Source organism: Aythya ferina, assembly GCF_964211825.1.
Source record: "Aythya ferina genome assembly, chromosome: 8".
Classification (NCBI taxonomy): Eukaryota; Metazoa; Chordata; class Aves; order Anseriformes; family Anatidae; genus Aythya; species Aythya ferina.
Genome location: NC_140304.1, coordinates 33347152 through 33365624, shown reverse-complemented (window position 1 = coordinate 33365624; position 18473 = coordinate 33347152). Strand labels below are relative to the sequence as shown.

Below are 18473 nucleotides of genomic sequence, written 5' to 3'. Positions count from 1 at the left end.
GGCGAGGTGGGCTGGGGCTCCGGGGCAGCTGGTGGTCAGGGGATGTGGACCCAGGTAACAACAACTTGCAGCAGAGCTTTAAACTTTAACAGACACACCTTTACTGTCACCTCTTCATATTTTTAATGCTCAGGCTGGAAGTGCAGGCATTCACTTTGTATAAGGGTAGATGCACACCACCAAAAGAAAAAGCCCCCTCAAGATAAGCAGAAAAAGATGCTAGCACATAACATGAGAGGGACATTCATTGTCAGCAAATAAAGGGTTCAGTTTGGGTACCATCAATATAGCACGCGATGCTTGGGAGTTAGGCTGGTATGGTAAGAACAGTTGCTGCTGGTTTTTGGTGACTTTCTGCAGTAAGGCGGTCCATGCTGTCAGCTGCTTTCTTCAAAGCTACCGCTGCTGCTGCAGGAATGAAATCTCATGGTACTCATGGGATCCGACACGTAACCTGCAAGATGCAGAGGGAAGTTCATGTGCGTCCTGACACAGCAGCGATTCTCCCCTACCTACCCCTGCAGTGACAATGTCAACAAAATAATGTGCGTACCATTTTGAGATAAATAGGCACTGATCACACATACCTTTTTGCTGTCTGCAAGTCACCATTCAATATCATCTACCAAGGAGAAATTTAAATGGGAAGTAAACAGACCCAATCATTCATCGAATGAATGCAACATAGTCAAACACAAAGAAGCTTTGGTGACCAACATAAAAGAAATACATAAAATCTGACATAAAATCTCAGTGTTTTAAAGACATTTGGCATTAAAATATATATATATTTTTGTCCTTTCAATTAGAACTTAGGAGAGCTCAAAATCAGCATTCTGACAAGTGTTTTTAAAATATTTTAACTTGTTTAATTCTTGACACTACAAAATGGACAACAACTGCTCTTGACAGTGCTGTGTTTTCAATGAGCTTTCCAATAATAAGAATCCATTTCTCTCTTTACACTGTCATTGTCAGCTGCTCCCACTCTCCTTGTTTTACTGTACTAACATAAAAATAAATCCTATGTAGTCATCTCAAATTTCCTGATAACAATGCATCATACAGAGCCTTTCAGATGCTCAGGGAACAAAAAAACCTAGTGCACAAAAACTTTCTGGGGTGTAGGGATTGGGAGAGAATTAGAAAACATCGCTCATGCTCCTCCGTGCCAAATTCCTACTGCCAAACAGAAATTATACACAGCTGCATAAAATTAAGACTCTGGTAACTAAAATTGCAGTGACCATTATATCCCCAAGCTGTACTCCATAACCAACTTTGGTTTATCTTCTGATCATGGCGTGCTGTGTTTTGAAAGCTGCATGACAAAGTGTATCTTTAAGGAAATCTTACTCATGTTCTAAATATGCAATCTTAAACCCGTGATTGTTGTCATGCATGCTAGATGTGCCCCGGATGTTGGGAGGTGAAGGAGGTACGTGCCTTCATTGAACCATTGAAGTTAAAGCCATCGTGCTTCAGAAAGTGTTGGTCTGTGATGGGGCACATAACAAGAGCATGACGTACTTTTAATGACATCTCTGGTCATGGTGACAACACTTTGCACTCTGATGAGATTCTCTGGTCATGCTGGGTTGAAGACTGTCCACATGCGCCACCATCAGTTTCTTTGACTTTACTGCTTCCACACAATGGGGAACATTTGCTTTCTTAAATGCTTTCATGTCTCCAACCCCCTCAATCACAACCTGTGCTTTTTTTTTTTTTTTTTTTTCTTTTTTTTCCTTTTTTTTTTTTTTTTCTTGCTGTGCCTGTGAGTTTTGTACCACCCAGGAACAAGCTTACTGGGTTGCTTGGTTTGCATTACTCCCACAGGTTTCTTCTTGTCTGCCCTGTGTTCAGGGAATGCATGCATTTCCTTGTGCTGCAGCAAAGCTGCTGTGCTGCAAGCCTTGCCAAGACCATCTTTGCTGTTGGGAAACCTTGGTGGCTGTTGCTGCAATGTCAGTAGCTTGTCTGCCTGTGTCTGAGTGCTGCAATGAGCAAGGATAAGCAAAGTTAAAGTTAAACTTTCTGTTTATGATAATCTTAAACTTTAGAGGATATACAGTTTTCTTTGGCCATTGTGTATCTATCTCATGTGATTTTTCTCCTTTCAATGTACTTTTTAACTCACAATTTGTGACACTTCCCACAAAGAGCAGGTCCTTTGCTTTCACTAAAGAGGTCATGGGTGTGTTTATTTGTAAAATTCCTGTTTTCAAATGCATTCAATAAAGAAAATTGTTCACTTTGACAAGGGCTCTTGCAGGAATGGGAACAGGGTGCTTTTAGGGCTTTTACTAAAAGAGAAAAAGAGTGAAGGAATTATTTATTGCTTACAGACTGCAAGTGCAAATGAAGATAATGGAAAACATTATGCAAAAAGCAAATGAAAAGAAAGAAGATCAAAATGGAGATGAGTAAGGAGAGACACCAGTGAAATTGGTTTATGTGCCTTAAATAAAGAGTGCAAATATTTGCAATCATTAGACCAAGCACTCTAATAAAAAAAGTATCAGGGCTTTCTGTTTTCTGGCGTGCTGCTGTGCATTGCAATGGCTTGATTACTCTACCAGGATCTTGGAAGGCTAGGGTGCAGCCTGAGAGAGTAGTGACTGGGCTGCAGCGTGTTATGGAGGTCCTCCAGAGCAGCTGGTTTTGGTGCTTTGTGACAGAGGATGGTGATTCTGATGGTCCTCAAGATACTTATCCTGGAGACACCACAGGACTCAACTTTGAGCTGCATAAGCCTGATGAAATGAAGTATACAGCATGGAGTTTTCCAGTCCTGTTGTGTCTATCAGCCAGGATCCCGAACAGGTTCAAGGACAGGAATATTTAAAAATAAATCTTGAGGTTTTGTGAGTGGAGTCTGAAATCCCACCTTAATTCCACAGTTTAAATGAAGCCATGGACAGTCTCTTTTCTGACCAGCCCATATTCCCTTTTGTCCTTTTCTAGTGCAGACTTGAGAGGCCCTCTCCAGTCCTTCCTGGATGGTCTCCAGTCCTTCCTGGAGTTCACTGAACAGTCCCTGTTTTGTTCCTGGCTTCTTCTTCCTCAAATTGTCCAGCTGCTGGGTGTATGATAAAAGCTGTGCCCCGAGGAACTGCTTTGTGCAGATGTAGAATATAGATACAATAAGAAAAGTAGTAACATTTTTGTTCTTTTTTTTTCAGTTTCAAAGGTCATTAGCTCACTGCTCGTTATGGCATCAGCACTGCTCTTAATACTGTACTGAGTAAATATTTATATGACTGTTTTTTTTATTTTTCTCATCCGGTGTGCTCAGTTCAGAGGAGGGGAGGTAGTGCAACAGACGCATTGAGACCAGTGAAAGACAACAAAGATAACAAATAGGATGTATATGTGCTTCAGGCAGAATGAAACACTAAATTGTTTTGTTGGCAAAATGTGTTGGAAAGTAGCAGAAAAGTGGCAACAGATGACAGGAAAGGGGTGAGGGTGTCTCAGGGGACAGCTTAGCTGGCAGCAGCAAACTGAATGAGGACAGCAGCATCATGCAACCAATGGATCCGCTCAACACAGTTGTGATTCAAACACAGAGAAAAGCATATGAAAGCACGTGGAACACAGAGAAAAGCATATTTTTCCTCATGCATACTCAGTAGGTATGCCTGGGAGAAACAAAGACTTTACATCAAACATAGCACATAACACCCCCTGATCCTAGCAAACACCTTCCTGGTGGGAACTCCTGGCTGTCAGAGACCACAGTGTACAAGTGTCCTCAGAAGTCTGTTGTCTTCAAAGTCCAGCTCTGCTCTTTGGCACTGAAGATACTGCTGTCATTCTCTACCATGTCAGCCTCATGGCTCCCACCACTTTTGTTTGTCTCCTTTGTCAGTCACACGCTAAAATCTGATATAAGCATTTGTAAAAAAAGTTCTCTACCCAATTTTCAAAACCAATAGCTGGCAACCTATCCTAATGCCAACTACATTTCATATGTTCTTTATTTTAAGGATGTATTTATAAATTATGCTGTTGGGCTAAAAGTTGCTCTAAGATGAAACTACTCTTTGATTGGGAAACTGTAAAGAAGCCGGTAGTGAGCTCATGAGCCATTCAGAAAGGGTGGACAAGAAACTGAACCCCATGTTGCTGCCTGCAAGATGAGACATGAACAAGATCTATTTAACAAGAAAGTTTACAGGGACTAGGAAATGCTAGATTGCTCTTTGTGTGGCAATGCATAAAAACATGCTCAAATGTAGTAGGATGGAAAATCAAGAAGAAAAGGCAAGAAGGAAAGGCAAGAGGAAGAAGCAGTCAGAACATTTGTTCTGGAGAGGAGCAGAATGACAGGATGTCCTCTGAGAGGGGTGAAGTTATAATACCACAATCTTCTCTTTATTCACAGATTCATGCACACAGATAGAACAGAACATCCCATTCCCAAAAAGCCTGGTGCACAAATAGATTGAAAGTGGCAAAGAGCTGCATGGAGCATGAGGTAAGACCTCACAAGCTCTCACTGACTGTAACTAGCAGTCTGCATTGAACATTAATTTTTTCATCAGGCTTTTTGATACTGCAGGAGACTGTAGCTCTGCACTGGTTAAACACTGCAAGATACTAAGAAGAGTATTGTGCAATAACTCACCATTTTTGTCAATCGGTGGATACTGGAAGTTTCTTCTCATGTCATCCAAAGAAAGACCCTGAGAAAGGTGTTGCCCAGTGCTGCAAATTAGATAGGAGGTATCAGTTTACGTAAGGCTAATAAAATTACATCTCCAGACCACAAAAACATTTCTAGAAATTTGGAAAGAAAAGACAGTAACATGAAGTATATCATCTTGATGCTCAGCCACTGGCAATTGCTGTGAATCAAAAGCAAGAAAAAGCTGCGAAATAAGAACATGAACCACATGCATGCCCACAATGCTTTTATTTTCAAAGTAACTTCCCTCAAATATATTGTTTAGGGCTTCAAAATTGTTTGTACATTGCTATTTTAGAAGCAACTCCAGGCATCAGTCCAGGATGTATTCTATGCATCCCTGCTAACAGGTTCCTGCAAGTAGGTTTTTCTGGCAAGGGAGATCACTGAATTATCTTTGAGTTACTGACCAAAACCACTGTCCTGGCAAGAGGTTCTTTATCTCTGACCCTGAAGAGCTATGAAGTACAGGATTGTCTCCTACCAGCAGCCAGTCTTTTTGTTCAGCAGTGGCAGTGCTGCGTGCTTTGCTTTGAACCACAGAGCTCCTGACTGCTGCACGCTGTCTCCAGTGGATGAGTGAGGCTCTGTCTGCACACACCCAGGCTGTTCCACAGCAGGCAGAGCGACGTGGTGCATGGCTTCCGTGTTCAGCCCAGATAAGGAATTCTTTTGGAATATTACCACACACCATGCCATATACATATATATATGTATGCATGTATACACATTTTGTCATCTGAGGCAGCTTCAAGTACAGTCTAAAAAGCAGCTCTGGCATAGCCTCCTGCCAAAGAGTTCAGATTTTTTTCTTTTTTCTTGGCCAGTTACTTGAGAGCTTCTTAAAAAAGAGATTATTACTTTGCAGGTGTTGTCCTCAGACTCTGTGGGGAATGTTAAAGGTGTAAAGTAGAAAATCAACAGTTAAAGCATCTATACTGTGATGAGTTGGCATGCTAAGCTGTCCTGTTAGACAGACAATTAAAATGCGCTGCTCTTGCATCCAGCTCATTACATGTATGAGACTACCGCACCCCACCTCTCATTACTTTGTGCGTAGCAACAGTTGCCATGAGGGAGGGAGATTTGCTAAACACTGGCACTGAAGTTACAAGGCAAGAAACAAGTTCGGTGTTGGGGCTGTTCAAGTCCATAGTAGATGGAGACTTTGTTAGTTGGGTTGTTGCTGCTGTGGAATGGAGTTGCATGCTGTGCAATACTGCACAGGACACGAAGCTGTCAGCAGATAAAACGGGGGACAGCCCAAGAAAAACAGTCCAGCTGGGGAAAAAACACAAAAATAGGGCCCATTCCCTCTGAAAATGCCTATGCTTACAAAAAAGAAATCCTAAAAAAACATTATCATTAGAAAGTGAATTCATTAATCATCTCAGGGTGTTGTATAATTGAAAAACTACTAAAGCAGTGGAAGCCATTCCCTTTGCATTGAATGCTGTGCCTCTGGATGAGCCTTCCTGGGTGCTATTTATAGATTTGAATGTTGTTAGTTTGTATGGCAGAGCATCTGATAAAAGGATACAACTTTAAATAACTGGTGAGGTTACAGAAGAACCCATTTTGGTGTGCTAACAAGCCTCAGTGCTGTATTGAGAACACTGAATTACAGGACAAGAGAGGCACTTTTAAGTGTCCCTTTTCTCTCTCTTGTATCTATGCTGTAACCTAAATACACCATTTTCTTATTCCTTTCATGCGCATCTATTACACCTAACAGCAAAATCTGGTCCTTTATAGACAATAAAAGGCTAGTTCACATTCTTTCCATCTTGACCTCGGTCCCCACCTCCATGTCCTGCCAAGGCAGTGTACATCAAAGCAAAGAAATTCATCTGGTATCTTATGTTGCCAGATAACATTTTAGGTGTGATTTTTATTTTTATATGGAAGTTTTCAGCATCTGTCTGCAGGTGTTTGCCATCTGCCTCTCTGTCAGAGACCCCAAACAGTGAAATGATTGATTTACCATGCTCCTCTACTCCAGCTCCTCATTTTAGCTGACTGTATTTCTGACTTTCCACATCCCTGTTACCAAGAATGAATCACAAGGGCAGGGCTTGCTCTGCTATTAACATTTCTGACTGCTAAGTGGTGCTAAAGGGTAAAGTTTAGACTAAGCGCACAACTCTTCTGGCAGAGATTAAGAGATCATTTCATTTTCATAGTACTCTCAGTCCCCATGGGACAGAGACAGGAGACTGCTAAATTTGCTCTCAAAGCCAGGTCTTCCTGAGTGGTAGGGTAGACTGCCTCAGATATTAACTTTAACGTTGTGGTTGTATAGAGAACTAGTATGTTGCTTTGCATTGAAAATGTTGGGAGTTCTTATCCTTCTGTGGGCATAAACTGAATGAAATGCAAATTTTAAGATTTGCCCCAGTAGGAACTGCTACGGCAGTGCTCTGTGAGGCAGAGATCCCTTCCTCTTCCTAAAGGAAAAGGGACTTTGCATTTGTATTTCTTGCCACGGTACCTGCTGGGACAGCCTGGTTTGTGCCTGTCTCCTTTTTAGTCTGGATGCTTTCACCCGCAGAATGACAGCACCTGGCGGTGCTTGCTCCTCTTAGTGCAACATCATTAGCCAGTGTTAATTAAATCATTCATTTGATCATATCATGATTTGTGATCAAGATGAAAAAAAATGAAAACTAAAATCCAGAATTGAGAAACACAGTATTAAAAAATGACACCCGTTCAATTACTTTACTTTTCTATCGCAGCCATTCCACTATCTTGATGTTATCCATTGTGAAAAATGCAAATGCTTAGTTAGCAGTTGTCTTGACAGCAGGACAGCTTCCTCAGAGTTCAGATAACCCAGACCACCATATTAGAGGAGCTACAGGAGAAGACAAGACTGCAAAAGTGCTTTCCCAGGCTGGCCCTGGCAGTGGATCAGCTGTGTACTGCATCCCCCAGGGTGTGTTTCTACTGCCTGCTTCCCATGCAGCCACACCTGGTAGCGGGGGACAATCCCTGCCACAGAGAACTCCCATCTGAGCCAAGTGAGCCATACCGCCCTGGGAAGGATTCTCTCTGTTTCAGAGTAAGAGCCCTCCTGAGCATGCAATGGGTGGAACGTACCTCTGTGACCAGACAGCATAAGCTCTTGCATTTAAAGCATATTCCAACTCAAAACGACTACGTAATGCTGCAACATGACTACGGCCAGGACCTCCACGTGCAACGAGACAGTCTGAAGACGAGGAAGGAGACAGAGAACCACTGCTGTTGCTAGAGGCAGGAGACATTAACTGGATTAAAAAAAAAAAAAGCACAAAAGGCACTGTTATTACATTACATTCATACATATATGTCCTCTCACAAGTTGTGTGTCCCATATTTCCTTAATGTTTGGCTGAAAAAAGCAATGCCTTCTGACTTTGAACAGCTGAGGAGGACAGCTGGATGCTGCCTGCCAACAAAGTGGTTGGTTCATCATTGCCAGCAGTTTTCAAGCTGGGATTGGATGACTTTCAAGAAGATAAGATGAACTTCAGCCCAGATGCAAGTTACTTGGCTTGTGAGCATTCACTGTGCAGCTGGGAGGCATTGCTGCTTCCCTACTGGAAGCCATTGTGTGAGACTTTCCCACCTGTACCAGAAAGGTGGCAGTGCTGCCTGATCAGAGTGGTCCTGTCTGAGTATCTCAGGACACGAGTTCAGGAGTTCAGACTGATGGGACAATGTGAATACAGGGCTAGCACATTAATATGTGTGTTGATATTGTATAGACTCACTTCAGGATAGAATAAATCTTGTGGTTAAAAATTAATGAGAACAAAATAGATGACATCTTGTTATCTGTCGACCTTTTGTTATGTTGAAGCATCTTGTTAATTGAAACATCCCGTTATCTGTCAACCCTCAGTCAGGCTGAGACTTGAGATAGCTTGAGTCAACCTTCTGTTATGTCTTGTTAACTGAGACATCCCATTATCTGCCGACCCTCAGTTAGGCCAAAAGCCAACTCAGCTTGGAAAACAACTGATTCATCCTATCTGGCATTTTTTAAGCAAAAGGTGAAAAGTGCATTATGAGCAAAGACCACTGCCCACGTCCTGAAGACCCTGGCCCACAATTCTTGGAAGGCTTTGCGCAAGCGCAAGGACTGATAAGCTAATCAGCATACGAAGCAAGAGTAGGTGGGTTTAGGTAATGAATATGTATAGGCGTTAATAGAATATTCATTGTTTTGCTGTATAAATATGAGATGGTTTGTTACTTCGGACATGCACGATAGGTGGAAAGATCCCCCGTGCATCCAGCACTGCAATAAAGAATATACCACTTAAGGAAATTTCGGCTTCGATCTTCGAATCAGTGTATATACAAATGCATGTATGCAGCAGCAGGGCCATAGACTTGCTGGCACAAAAAGTCCTTGTCATGCCTGGATTCTGAGATATTTAAAAAGAGAAGAAATGATTTGCTGAGCAAGAAGAAGAAGAGCAGGAATTAGAGGGAAGTGGAGAGTTTTCCCCAGAAACAAGGCTTTGCCCTGGACACAGTGGAGCTTAAGTCTAACTCCAAAGCTAAATAAAGCATTTTTTATTTGTGTGTGTGTGTGTGTGAACTCTTGATCCAGATTTCTTCCTGCATGCACTGCTGCCTGTGTATCATAGAAGTCATGTGTCCCACGAGATGGCACTGTTTCTTGTGATATAGTGCTTCACAATTTTTTGCACTTAAAAGCTTCCACCTATGTGTAGAGCAACCAACTATAGTCAGAACATGAAGAAATGCAGTAGATTATGGGTGTCTTTCTGATCCTTAAGCTCAAGAGCAGTGATACATTTTAAAAGAAAGGATTTATATTTTTTAAACTCTTAAATACATACATACACATGCACACAGAAAATATAATTTTAGGAACTGCAACCCTGATTCAAGTTTAGTTGCTGTTTGACCACTTATTTTATACCAGGCTGAATGCTGATACATCCATTTATGTCATAGCCACAGGGCAGAGCAGGAATTTGTCTTTGCATTCATCCTTCTTATGTTTTGTATTTTTACCTTTCTTCCATGGGTCTTGTCCAGTATGTCTTTTCTTCTTCTTAAACCAAGTAGACTTGGGTTTGATGAATGGGAGGAAAAAACCCGCCAAGGACTAATGTGAACCACACGTCCACCCCACTGGTCGCACTCTCTCATCAGCGTTCCTCTCTCTGGGTAGTAGCTGACACTCACAGCAATATCTGGTGCTCCTTCTGACACCTCTGAAAACCATTACTGATAATGTGCCTTAAAAATTCAATGTGTTGGTTTGCAACAAGATGAAGCAGCTCAAGCACTTTCAGACAAAAGCTACCAATTCCCTCAGCACCTGCTGCTTCCCTTATTTGTATTTTTTTTTTATGACACTGCATACACACAGATATACCACAGTAGAAATAAGGTCCTTACCTCAATATTGCATAGACATTCTTCTAATTTTGTGACCACTTCTGAAAATTCTGGTCTTCCCTGTGCATACAATAGAAAAAGCAGAGCTGTGTTAAAAATAGAAGAGACATCTTCTGTGATTGAAAAGACTAACAGATATATGAGGAATCACAAATCCCCTCCATTTCCTTTTCTTTGATTTTCATTGCATTGCTTTCAGTCTGCTTGTGAATCTGATGGAAACTGCAGATTTAGTACAAAGCTATGAAACTAAGAGTTGTGTGTTTAACATTAACTGCATTATTCTATTTTTCGGTAACAATTAGTCTTGAACTAATAATAATTAGGTCATAAGATTTCAGTAATACAATGAAGTATTGGTGTTCTTTCTGTCACATGATGCCAACTGTTGCAATGAGATATTCCAGATAAAAACAAACAAACAAACAAAACCAACAAGGAGGAACTACTTTGGAAAGATACTGTGATCTCATGGAAATCTCGGGCTTCAGTAAGTTGCTTCAATAAGTTATTCACTGCTGTAAGTTATTCACTTCTGTAGTTATTCACTGCTGTGAATAACTTGTGCCTATCAAAATGTTCCCATGCAAGTAACTTCCCTACAAACACAGTATCCTTCACAGGGTCAAGGAATTCTCAGAGTTGCCTCTTCTTTAGCTGGTGCAAGGCTGGTGGGAAGAAAGGAGATCTTGTGTGATGACTGGACAGAAACTTCATTGTGAGATGATTTCAGTGGCTCCCTTTATAAAGGATTTTATTATAAAAATGGTATTTGACCATGTACCTAAGTCCCCTCTCTTGCAGTATCAGAGTATCACTGAGCTTTAGTCTACAAAGTGTTTAAGAAATACTTCATTTATTGCATGTGACAAGCTCTACCACCTTCAACAGAACTTGATCAAAAGCCCATCAGAGACTATGGAAGAACAGATCAGTGCCTTTAAAATAAGAGTTTTACTCACTAAACCTAAAGCAATGTTTATTTGAACCAAGCCACGGATTCTATGGCAAATACTTTGATTCTCATTAAATCTTATAAATTAAAATATCTAATGGAAAATGCTGGTTAAGAGCCAGTCTAATTTTCTTTTCTAGTCATCTATTTGTCTTTGTAAACAACTATTTTCAGGAGTGTGCAGAAAGCAGATGTTCAAGTACTCGATAAATGGAAACAGTGACATGATACATAGGAACTAACTTTCAGTTGGGATGAACCTTGAATGAAATTAAATATGATTAAAAGGATAAGTCTTCCAATCTGGAGGCATTTCATAGATGTTCAGCAAAATTCATCCAGATAGACATCATTTTATTACCTAAGTTTTGTTGTTGATGTTGTTTGTTTGTTTGTTTTTAAACTAAGCTAACCTAGGAGAATTCTGTGAACACTCATTGAGCCCCAAAGTTCAACCATTTTCCCCTAAAAAATAACCCCTCTTTTAAATAAATATATAGAGAAATATGTTTGTTTATGCACCTACAGTGAAATTCTGCAAAATGGGTATTTATATGGTGATGTTTTTTACCATTTAGGTATTTCACTCATTCTACTTGTTATGGTGGCTCACTAATAGCATTCGGTTCCTCTTCTTGTGTGTTATGCTCAGAAGATATCACTGAGTCAAGGATTATTATACATGCTAGGTACATACATGGTATAATGGAGACACTTTAGAAGAACTGGTTTTTAAGCTGTGCAGTGATTTTATAGCAGTATTCCATATTTGTATTCACTGTTTTAGGATAGTCTGTTGACTGTACAGCAAACCTTTCAAATGCTGACTAGAAGGTGTTAGCATTGTAATGTTCTTTGTCCTATGGCTGTCCTGAAATTTTTCTGAGGCCTTCAGAAGTAATCCAAAACCTTTGTTACTGAGAGTAAAGTAATTTTATGTAGCAAAACACCTTTTAAAAAAGCTCATTTCAATAAGTTTTTGCCCACATTTTGTGCAAAATTCAAGTTATCCTCTGACTGATTGAGCTATCAATTGCCTTATAATTCTGCCATGCAGCTCTGTAACATTAGTAAGATTAAATGATGTTCAAGTTATACTGATGAGCAGCAAAGTGCATTAAAATTCTGAAAGGATGTTTTCTTTTTATTTGGGGCTAAATGAGCTGTGGAAATGCTAACAAGATACAGTGACTCTATTCATTACATACTGCTCGCTTAAGTCAACAATTTACTATGACATCTTATTAATAACTCTAAACAGAATGTGAGTTACTTGCTGATGGTTATTAGCAGATGCTTTATAGTTACATGGAAAAAACAAACAAACTGCCCCCCTCGCCCTCCATTCCATCCTAACATTAGCTCATAAAATGGGAAGACAACACCATATTCAAGTATCCAGGAAACTTTAACAAAAATGAGACAAAATAGCTATGAAATAAGCTAACTATGCCATGCACAGAACATACAACACATTTTATCTGCAATTCTCAAAATGAAATATTAGGTAAGTATCCAGTCAGGAATACAGTAAGGGGGCAAAACTCTCTGAAGGCAATTGGTAGCCCAAAGTTACACAAACTTCCCTCTTCCACTGCCTTGGTACAGCACCTAAGCATGTTCTTTAGTCCACTAAATCAGTTGAGAAAGCTCTCAAGTATCCAGAACAAGGATAGGTTTAGGAACACAAAAACCTGTCTTTCTAAGGTAAGCTAACTAAAAATGGTACTTAAGGGCAAAAATACAGGACTCTGCTTCCAGTGTGAAATTCAAAGTCACAGTATCTGGTTCAATAATATGAAGCAGCATATTCAACAAGGCTTCTGTAACATCAGAAAATTATAGACGTTCTAAAATCCCTTCCCATTCATCCATATTGAAACTCCCATTTTGTTAAGTGAAGTCCTTTAATGCCAGCATAGCACCAGCAAACCAAACATACAAAAAAAAATATATTTCCAAACCCAAAGCCCATTCATCCAATGTGTCTCCTGATGTAGCTATCCCACTTCATGGAACATTTTATAAACAAACTGAATTCCTAGTCTCTGGAGCATCTTTCTTGACTTTTCAGACAGTTGATGGCAATATGCAAAAAATGTGTGTGTGATTGCTGCAGCTATGTATGCAAAAATGGCATTATCGACACAGGGTCACTTGCCTGGCTGATACACAGAAGCACAGAAAGGACCTACAGGATGTACCCATCTCTGTAATCCTCTGTGAGAAAAACCTCATGGAGATGGCACTCATCTGACTGCTTGACATTCTCTATCGCCAAACAACACTGTCAAAGTCCAGATATTATAAACAAAACCCATTATTCTGGTGCTCTACACGTCAGAACAATAACACTGTCAGTAAGACAATACTGACTGGTATGAGCCAGAACAGTTGCCCACACACTCTCATAGTTGCAACTGAATTGTCATGTGCAAATACACAGGTCTGTGTATAATCCATCCAGTCAGAAAATACAGGCGGGATGTGGCATCAGAAGCGTTCTAGTTATCAGTCTGCTTTGGAAGATTTTGTGCTCAAAATAAGGACAGAGATCTAAAAACTGTTTAGTAAAGGGTCACTGCTGTCTGTCTGACATGTATCTGGATGGTCTCAAGCACCATTAAATCCTGCTGTGGCACTAAAGGCTACTACTTTGAACTAGTTAGTTCATGTTTCCTTTAGTGCAGAAATAACAATAGTTGTAAAACCCAACATAAAACAGTATTTCTTTAACCACTGTTGTATATTCTCAGAAGGGAATACCCACGCATTGTATTTTCTTTAATGCTGTTGCTATTGAGTTAATTGGGTAATCAGACAAACTTCTCCACTTATTAAAAAAACTATCTTAATTGTAATATGTGAGAGAAGTGCCATAGTAACAACTTTACCACAATAACTATGTTATATCAGACTCCTATCCTGCAGGGATACTCATGGGCTACTAGAGAGAGTAATTACGGCAAATGTAACACATATTTTTACATAGTACAGTTGCTTTCTATTATAAAGGAGAGATTATTAATTGTAACTCATTTCAGAGGTTTGTGTCTAACAGCATTAATCAGAATCCCATCTGAAAATTGCCAGTGTTATCAATAGAGGAAAAAAGTGTTCATCATGTTTACTATTTTAAGCGATGGCTTGTTTTAGCCCTGGGTAGAGAGATGGGTCTAGTTTTTATAAATACACCACACTTCAGCCAAAACCTTGAAGATACAAACCAGAACAAAAACTGAACTATAACAGAAACATTGAGGATTTGGGAAGCACATGAAAATGTTTATGAGGAGGCTAACCTGCCTGTTGAACCCTATAATTCAGTTGCTGTGCCCAGGTTTATGTTAAGTATGACACAGTTTCAGCAGAAATGAATGTTGTTCTCTGTTAAAGTTAAGAGTCACCAAGTTCATTCTTGAGTCCTCTGGTTAACTAGCAGTTAAGTAGAAGAAAGAAGAAATTGATATTGTAGATAACCTGCATGGACTGATAATACTGGAGAAGATGGAATCAAATTACAGAAAAGAGAAAACATGGTGGCACTTAATGAAAATATAGTTGAAAATATTTTTCAGACACGCCAATACTCCTCATTACCAAAACAGAAAATTAACTAGAAGTTTTAGATAATGTGAAAAGCAAAACATACCAACACTATAAAAAACAAAACAAAACAAAACCACTGCTAAGTTACACCTAGTACAGCCAGTATTCCCAGTTCTAGTGAAAATGGAAATATATTACTGGACAGTATTACCAGTCTTCAAATTAACAGTGATGTGCATACAGAAGGCATTCAGGATTTTCAAGACTTTCAAAACAATCAGACTTATCAAGATAACAGTGTACTCAAGGCAGCTGAAATGACACTGAAAGAACATAGACTTGTCAGAATTCAAAGATAGCAGTTTTGAGGCAGATAATCAGGTGCCTTTAATTCTTTGCAGAATAAATGATAAAACTCTGCTACAAAAGCTATATTGTACCCACCATCTGCTGAATATGCTTACATATCACCTTCAGAGGCAAAAGAGTGAGGAAAAAATGAAAATGACAGAGCTCTTTTTCTTTTTTTCAAAACTACAGACAAACTTTCCCAGCCTTCCTGAAAGTTATTAGCATTATTGTGGTGGGAAATTTCAGCAAGTCAAAAACTATAAAGAAGTATTTGATTAAACAATCAGAAAAAAATTAAAGGTAATTCAGCTCAAATAATTTTACTCAATTAATTGCATAGTGGTCTCAGTAATGATAAGAATCAGACAACAAACATCTGGTTCTGTCAGAGCCAAGCAGTACAACACAGAATACAAGCAAGAAAAAGATAAAACAGGAAATGTTAACTGACCAGAACAACAATTGATGCCTGTGACCTGAAACATACAGCATCAATTTAATTTAATGTAAAAATTCACATTTACAATGCTGGAACTCACATCTATTCTCTTTAATGTACAAGCTGCAGTGCTTAAAACATCACTGTGATTTACTAATGTTTGCTTAATCGAAAATACTATTTATTTATTTACCAGCATCTGTTAAATTTTATCTTAAATTCACATAGCTTACTAAGATTTCTGGTCTTCTTCCATCATAAAGCACACATATCCATTCCATTCCTAAGGTGGCAGGGACCCTCTCTACAGGACAAGTATTTGGCCCTGTCTACAGGACAAGTGCTCTTCCATTCAAACAATTAGCTAGAGATGCTGCCTGGAACCCAGAGTTTTGCATATTAGAAGTTCTGAGCAGATCCAAAAAATTCTTAGTTCAACTTCAAAACCCAAGGTTCTGAAAATGCATTGCTACAATATCACCTTACTAGGACTGGTCTCTAGGCCCAGGCAATGCATCTTCATTAGCCTTACTATGCTCTGTTTGAGAGAAGAAAAATAGAATCTAGAGTTTGTCTTCATAGCAACTTAAGAACACAAAAGAGTGAGAAATTTTGTGTGTTATGAGCTGAAAGCAACTGCCATGAAGAAAGTAGCCCCAGAAACAAGAATTTTCATAATTTCTCTCTGTGTGTCCTATCCCCATCTGTTCCTAGAAGGGGGACTACCAGAAAGGCTAGGGAGGGGACTTCTGATTGTATTCAGGACCTGCTGTCTTCTGTACAACTCTTTTGCTAGTGTCTTTTCAGTGTATCATGGAAAAAACCTCAGGGCATGGTAGAAAAATATAAGCTTATACACTTCCACAGTACCTTGGCTCCTCTTTCTGATGATGCAAATTTCACTTTTGATGTGGAGAAAAGTCAGTAATTCATAGAAAAAGTCTACAGAAGTCTGAGAGCAGAAAATATTTTTCCACTCAGTATAAGTCACAATCAAAGTTTTATAACGTAATTACTCAAAATTTCATTGAATGTCTAAATAACCATTTGCTTTCCTCATCAATTCACCAACTATTCTGTGTTTCTGTATTTCTCAGCATTCATCATTATCTGTCCCAGAGCTATCTGCAGTGGCACTTCTCACAGTAATCGGTGCGTTTGGGGAAGCCCTGTGAAGTCAGACAAATGGCTGGCGTAAGTGTCTGTACCTCTTGTCCTGCTACCTCTCCAGCTGTGTGGAGCCGGGGCACTCACCTCAGGGCAGGCATTCCAGCCTCTCATCAGTAGGGCAGAGATGGGCTTGGGGATGGAGTACCCGATGGGTGGGCGAATGTGGTGGTATGCCATGTCTGCTGCTGCTGCTGCTGCAAGGGAACAGCCCAACAGAGAGATGTGAGCATCCAGGTGTTACAGGTGTTTCTAGGGAAGGCACAGACTACCTGCTACTGCTGTACACCCCAGGCACAAAAGTCCACAGCCACCACACCTGTGGATAAAACTTGTGGCTTAAAGAGGCTTTCAAATCCATACCACTTTTAAAGATAGCTAAGACCACCCATGGCCCTGAATAGAAAGACAATCTAGTTCAGGGTCATCCCTAAGAAAGAATGAGTTAACTTTTTTTTTTTTTTTTTTTTTTTTTTTAAATTAAATAAATTATTCTCTTAATTGTTAAGACAGGATAACGTATAATCCAGTTGCAGATAAATTGGTAACAACTCAGATATCTTAAAATAAGCTGTGGTTAGTTCTATTACATTCTATTACTAAAATTAACTCAAAGCGTTTCATTAGTAAAAGTCTATTGCATATCATTTTATAAGCTATAGCCCCTACAGACCAACATAAAACTGCCAAAATATTTTCCCAATTGTGATAACACATTTACTAAATCCAAACACATGGCTAGTCCCTTCCATTCGTTTTAAGCAAAATGTTTTCAAGTGAAAACAAATGTATTTTGAACAAGTATCAAAAGCTAAGTAAAGTCCTTTGTTTGCCTGGCACTTTAAAATGATATGAGATCAGAGCTATGGAACATGCGTAGAACCATAAGATTGCAATCACAAAATTGTAACAATAATGTATTTTTTAACCATATTCTATTCTCATCACAGTCTTTGTCATAGGAATGTCATCCATTCTCTGTTCTCGTTGCAATTTTTGACTGTAATGATATTTCAGAATGCAAATAATATCAGATAAATCCTGTGGTATTGTAACTATATGTGGACAGAAGAGGCAAACACAGCCACGCAGCCTAATTTTGACTGCACTCTGATGAGGTTTGGAAAGTATGAATCAGATACTATTGGATTAATATTTTGCCTATCAGATGCCATGAAAAGAGAAGGCAAATGGAAACCAAAATAAAACTGCAATGAAAAATGCTCCCTCCTCCACCCCCCATTTATTTTCACCAAAGGTATGTGATATATTACCTATTGGTAAAATCTTATGCCAAAGTCGTCAGAACTTCTGCTGACGACTAAAGGCCAGTGTGGTCATTCATCTGAGCCAACATGGGTTCACCAGGGGAAGGTCATGCCTAACAAACCTAATTTCCTTTTACAACAAGATTACCCAGCTAGTTGACCAAAGGATGCCAGTCGATGTAATCTTTCTAGATTTCAGAAAAGCTTTCAATAACATTTTTCACAGTACCCTTCTGGACAAAACCATCAGAGCACATTTAGTTAAAAGCATAATAAGATGGGTGAATGCTTGGCTGATGGGTCAGGCACAGAGGGTTCTTGTAAATGGGGTTACATCAAGCGGGCAACATGTCACTGGTGGAATTCCCCAGTGCTCCATTTTAGAACCAGTCCTCTTCAATGTTTTCCTAAGTGATTTGGATGAGGGACTTGAAAATTTTTTGAGCAAGTTTGCTGGACAAATTAGAGAGTTGGGCAATCAAGTGCCAGATTCTGCACCTGGGAAGGTGCAACACTGGTTATACTGACAGACTGGGAGACAAGATGCTGAAGAGCAGCACCACAGAAAGGAATCTGGGGCTTTTGATCAACAGCAAGCTGAACATGAGCCAGCAGTGTGCCCTG

At 39.6% G+C, this 18473-nt stretch overlaps 1 protein-coding gene across 1 annotated transcript in view; it reads right to left on the bottom strand.

The window, feature by feature from the left end:
• Positions 1-99: 99 nt before the first annotated feature.
• Positions 100-18473, bottom strand: part of LOC311440486 (serine/threonine-protein kinase TNNI3K) — a 60407-nt gene continuing 42033 nt past the window's right edge. Inside the window, exons 21-25 of the mRNA XM_084527487.1 lie at positions 16669-16778; positions 10121-10180; positions 7796-7965; positions 4634-4713; positions 100-454 (exon numbers count right to left, since the gene is read on the bottom strand). Coding sequence (XP_084383613.1) covers positions 378-454; positions 4634-4713; positions 7796-7965; positions 10121-10180; positions 16669-16778 — 497 coding nt within the window. The 3' untranslated portion in view covers positions 100-377. The remainder of the gene's footprint in view (positions 455-4633; positions 4714-7795; positions 7966-10120; positions 10181-16668; positions 16779-18473) is intronic.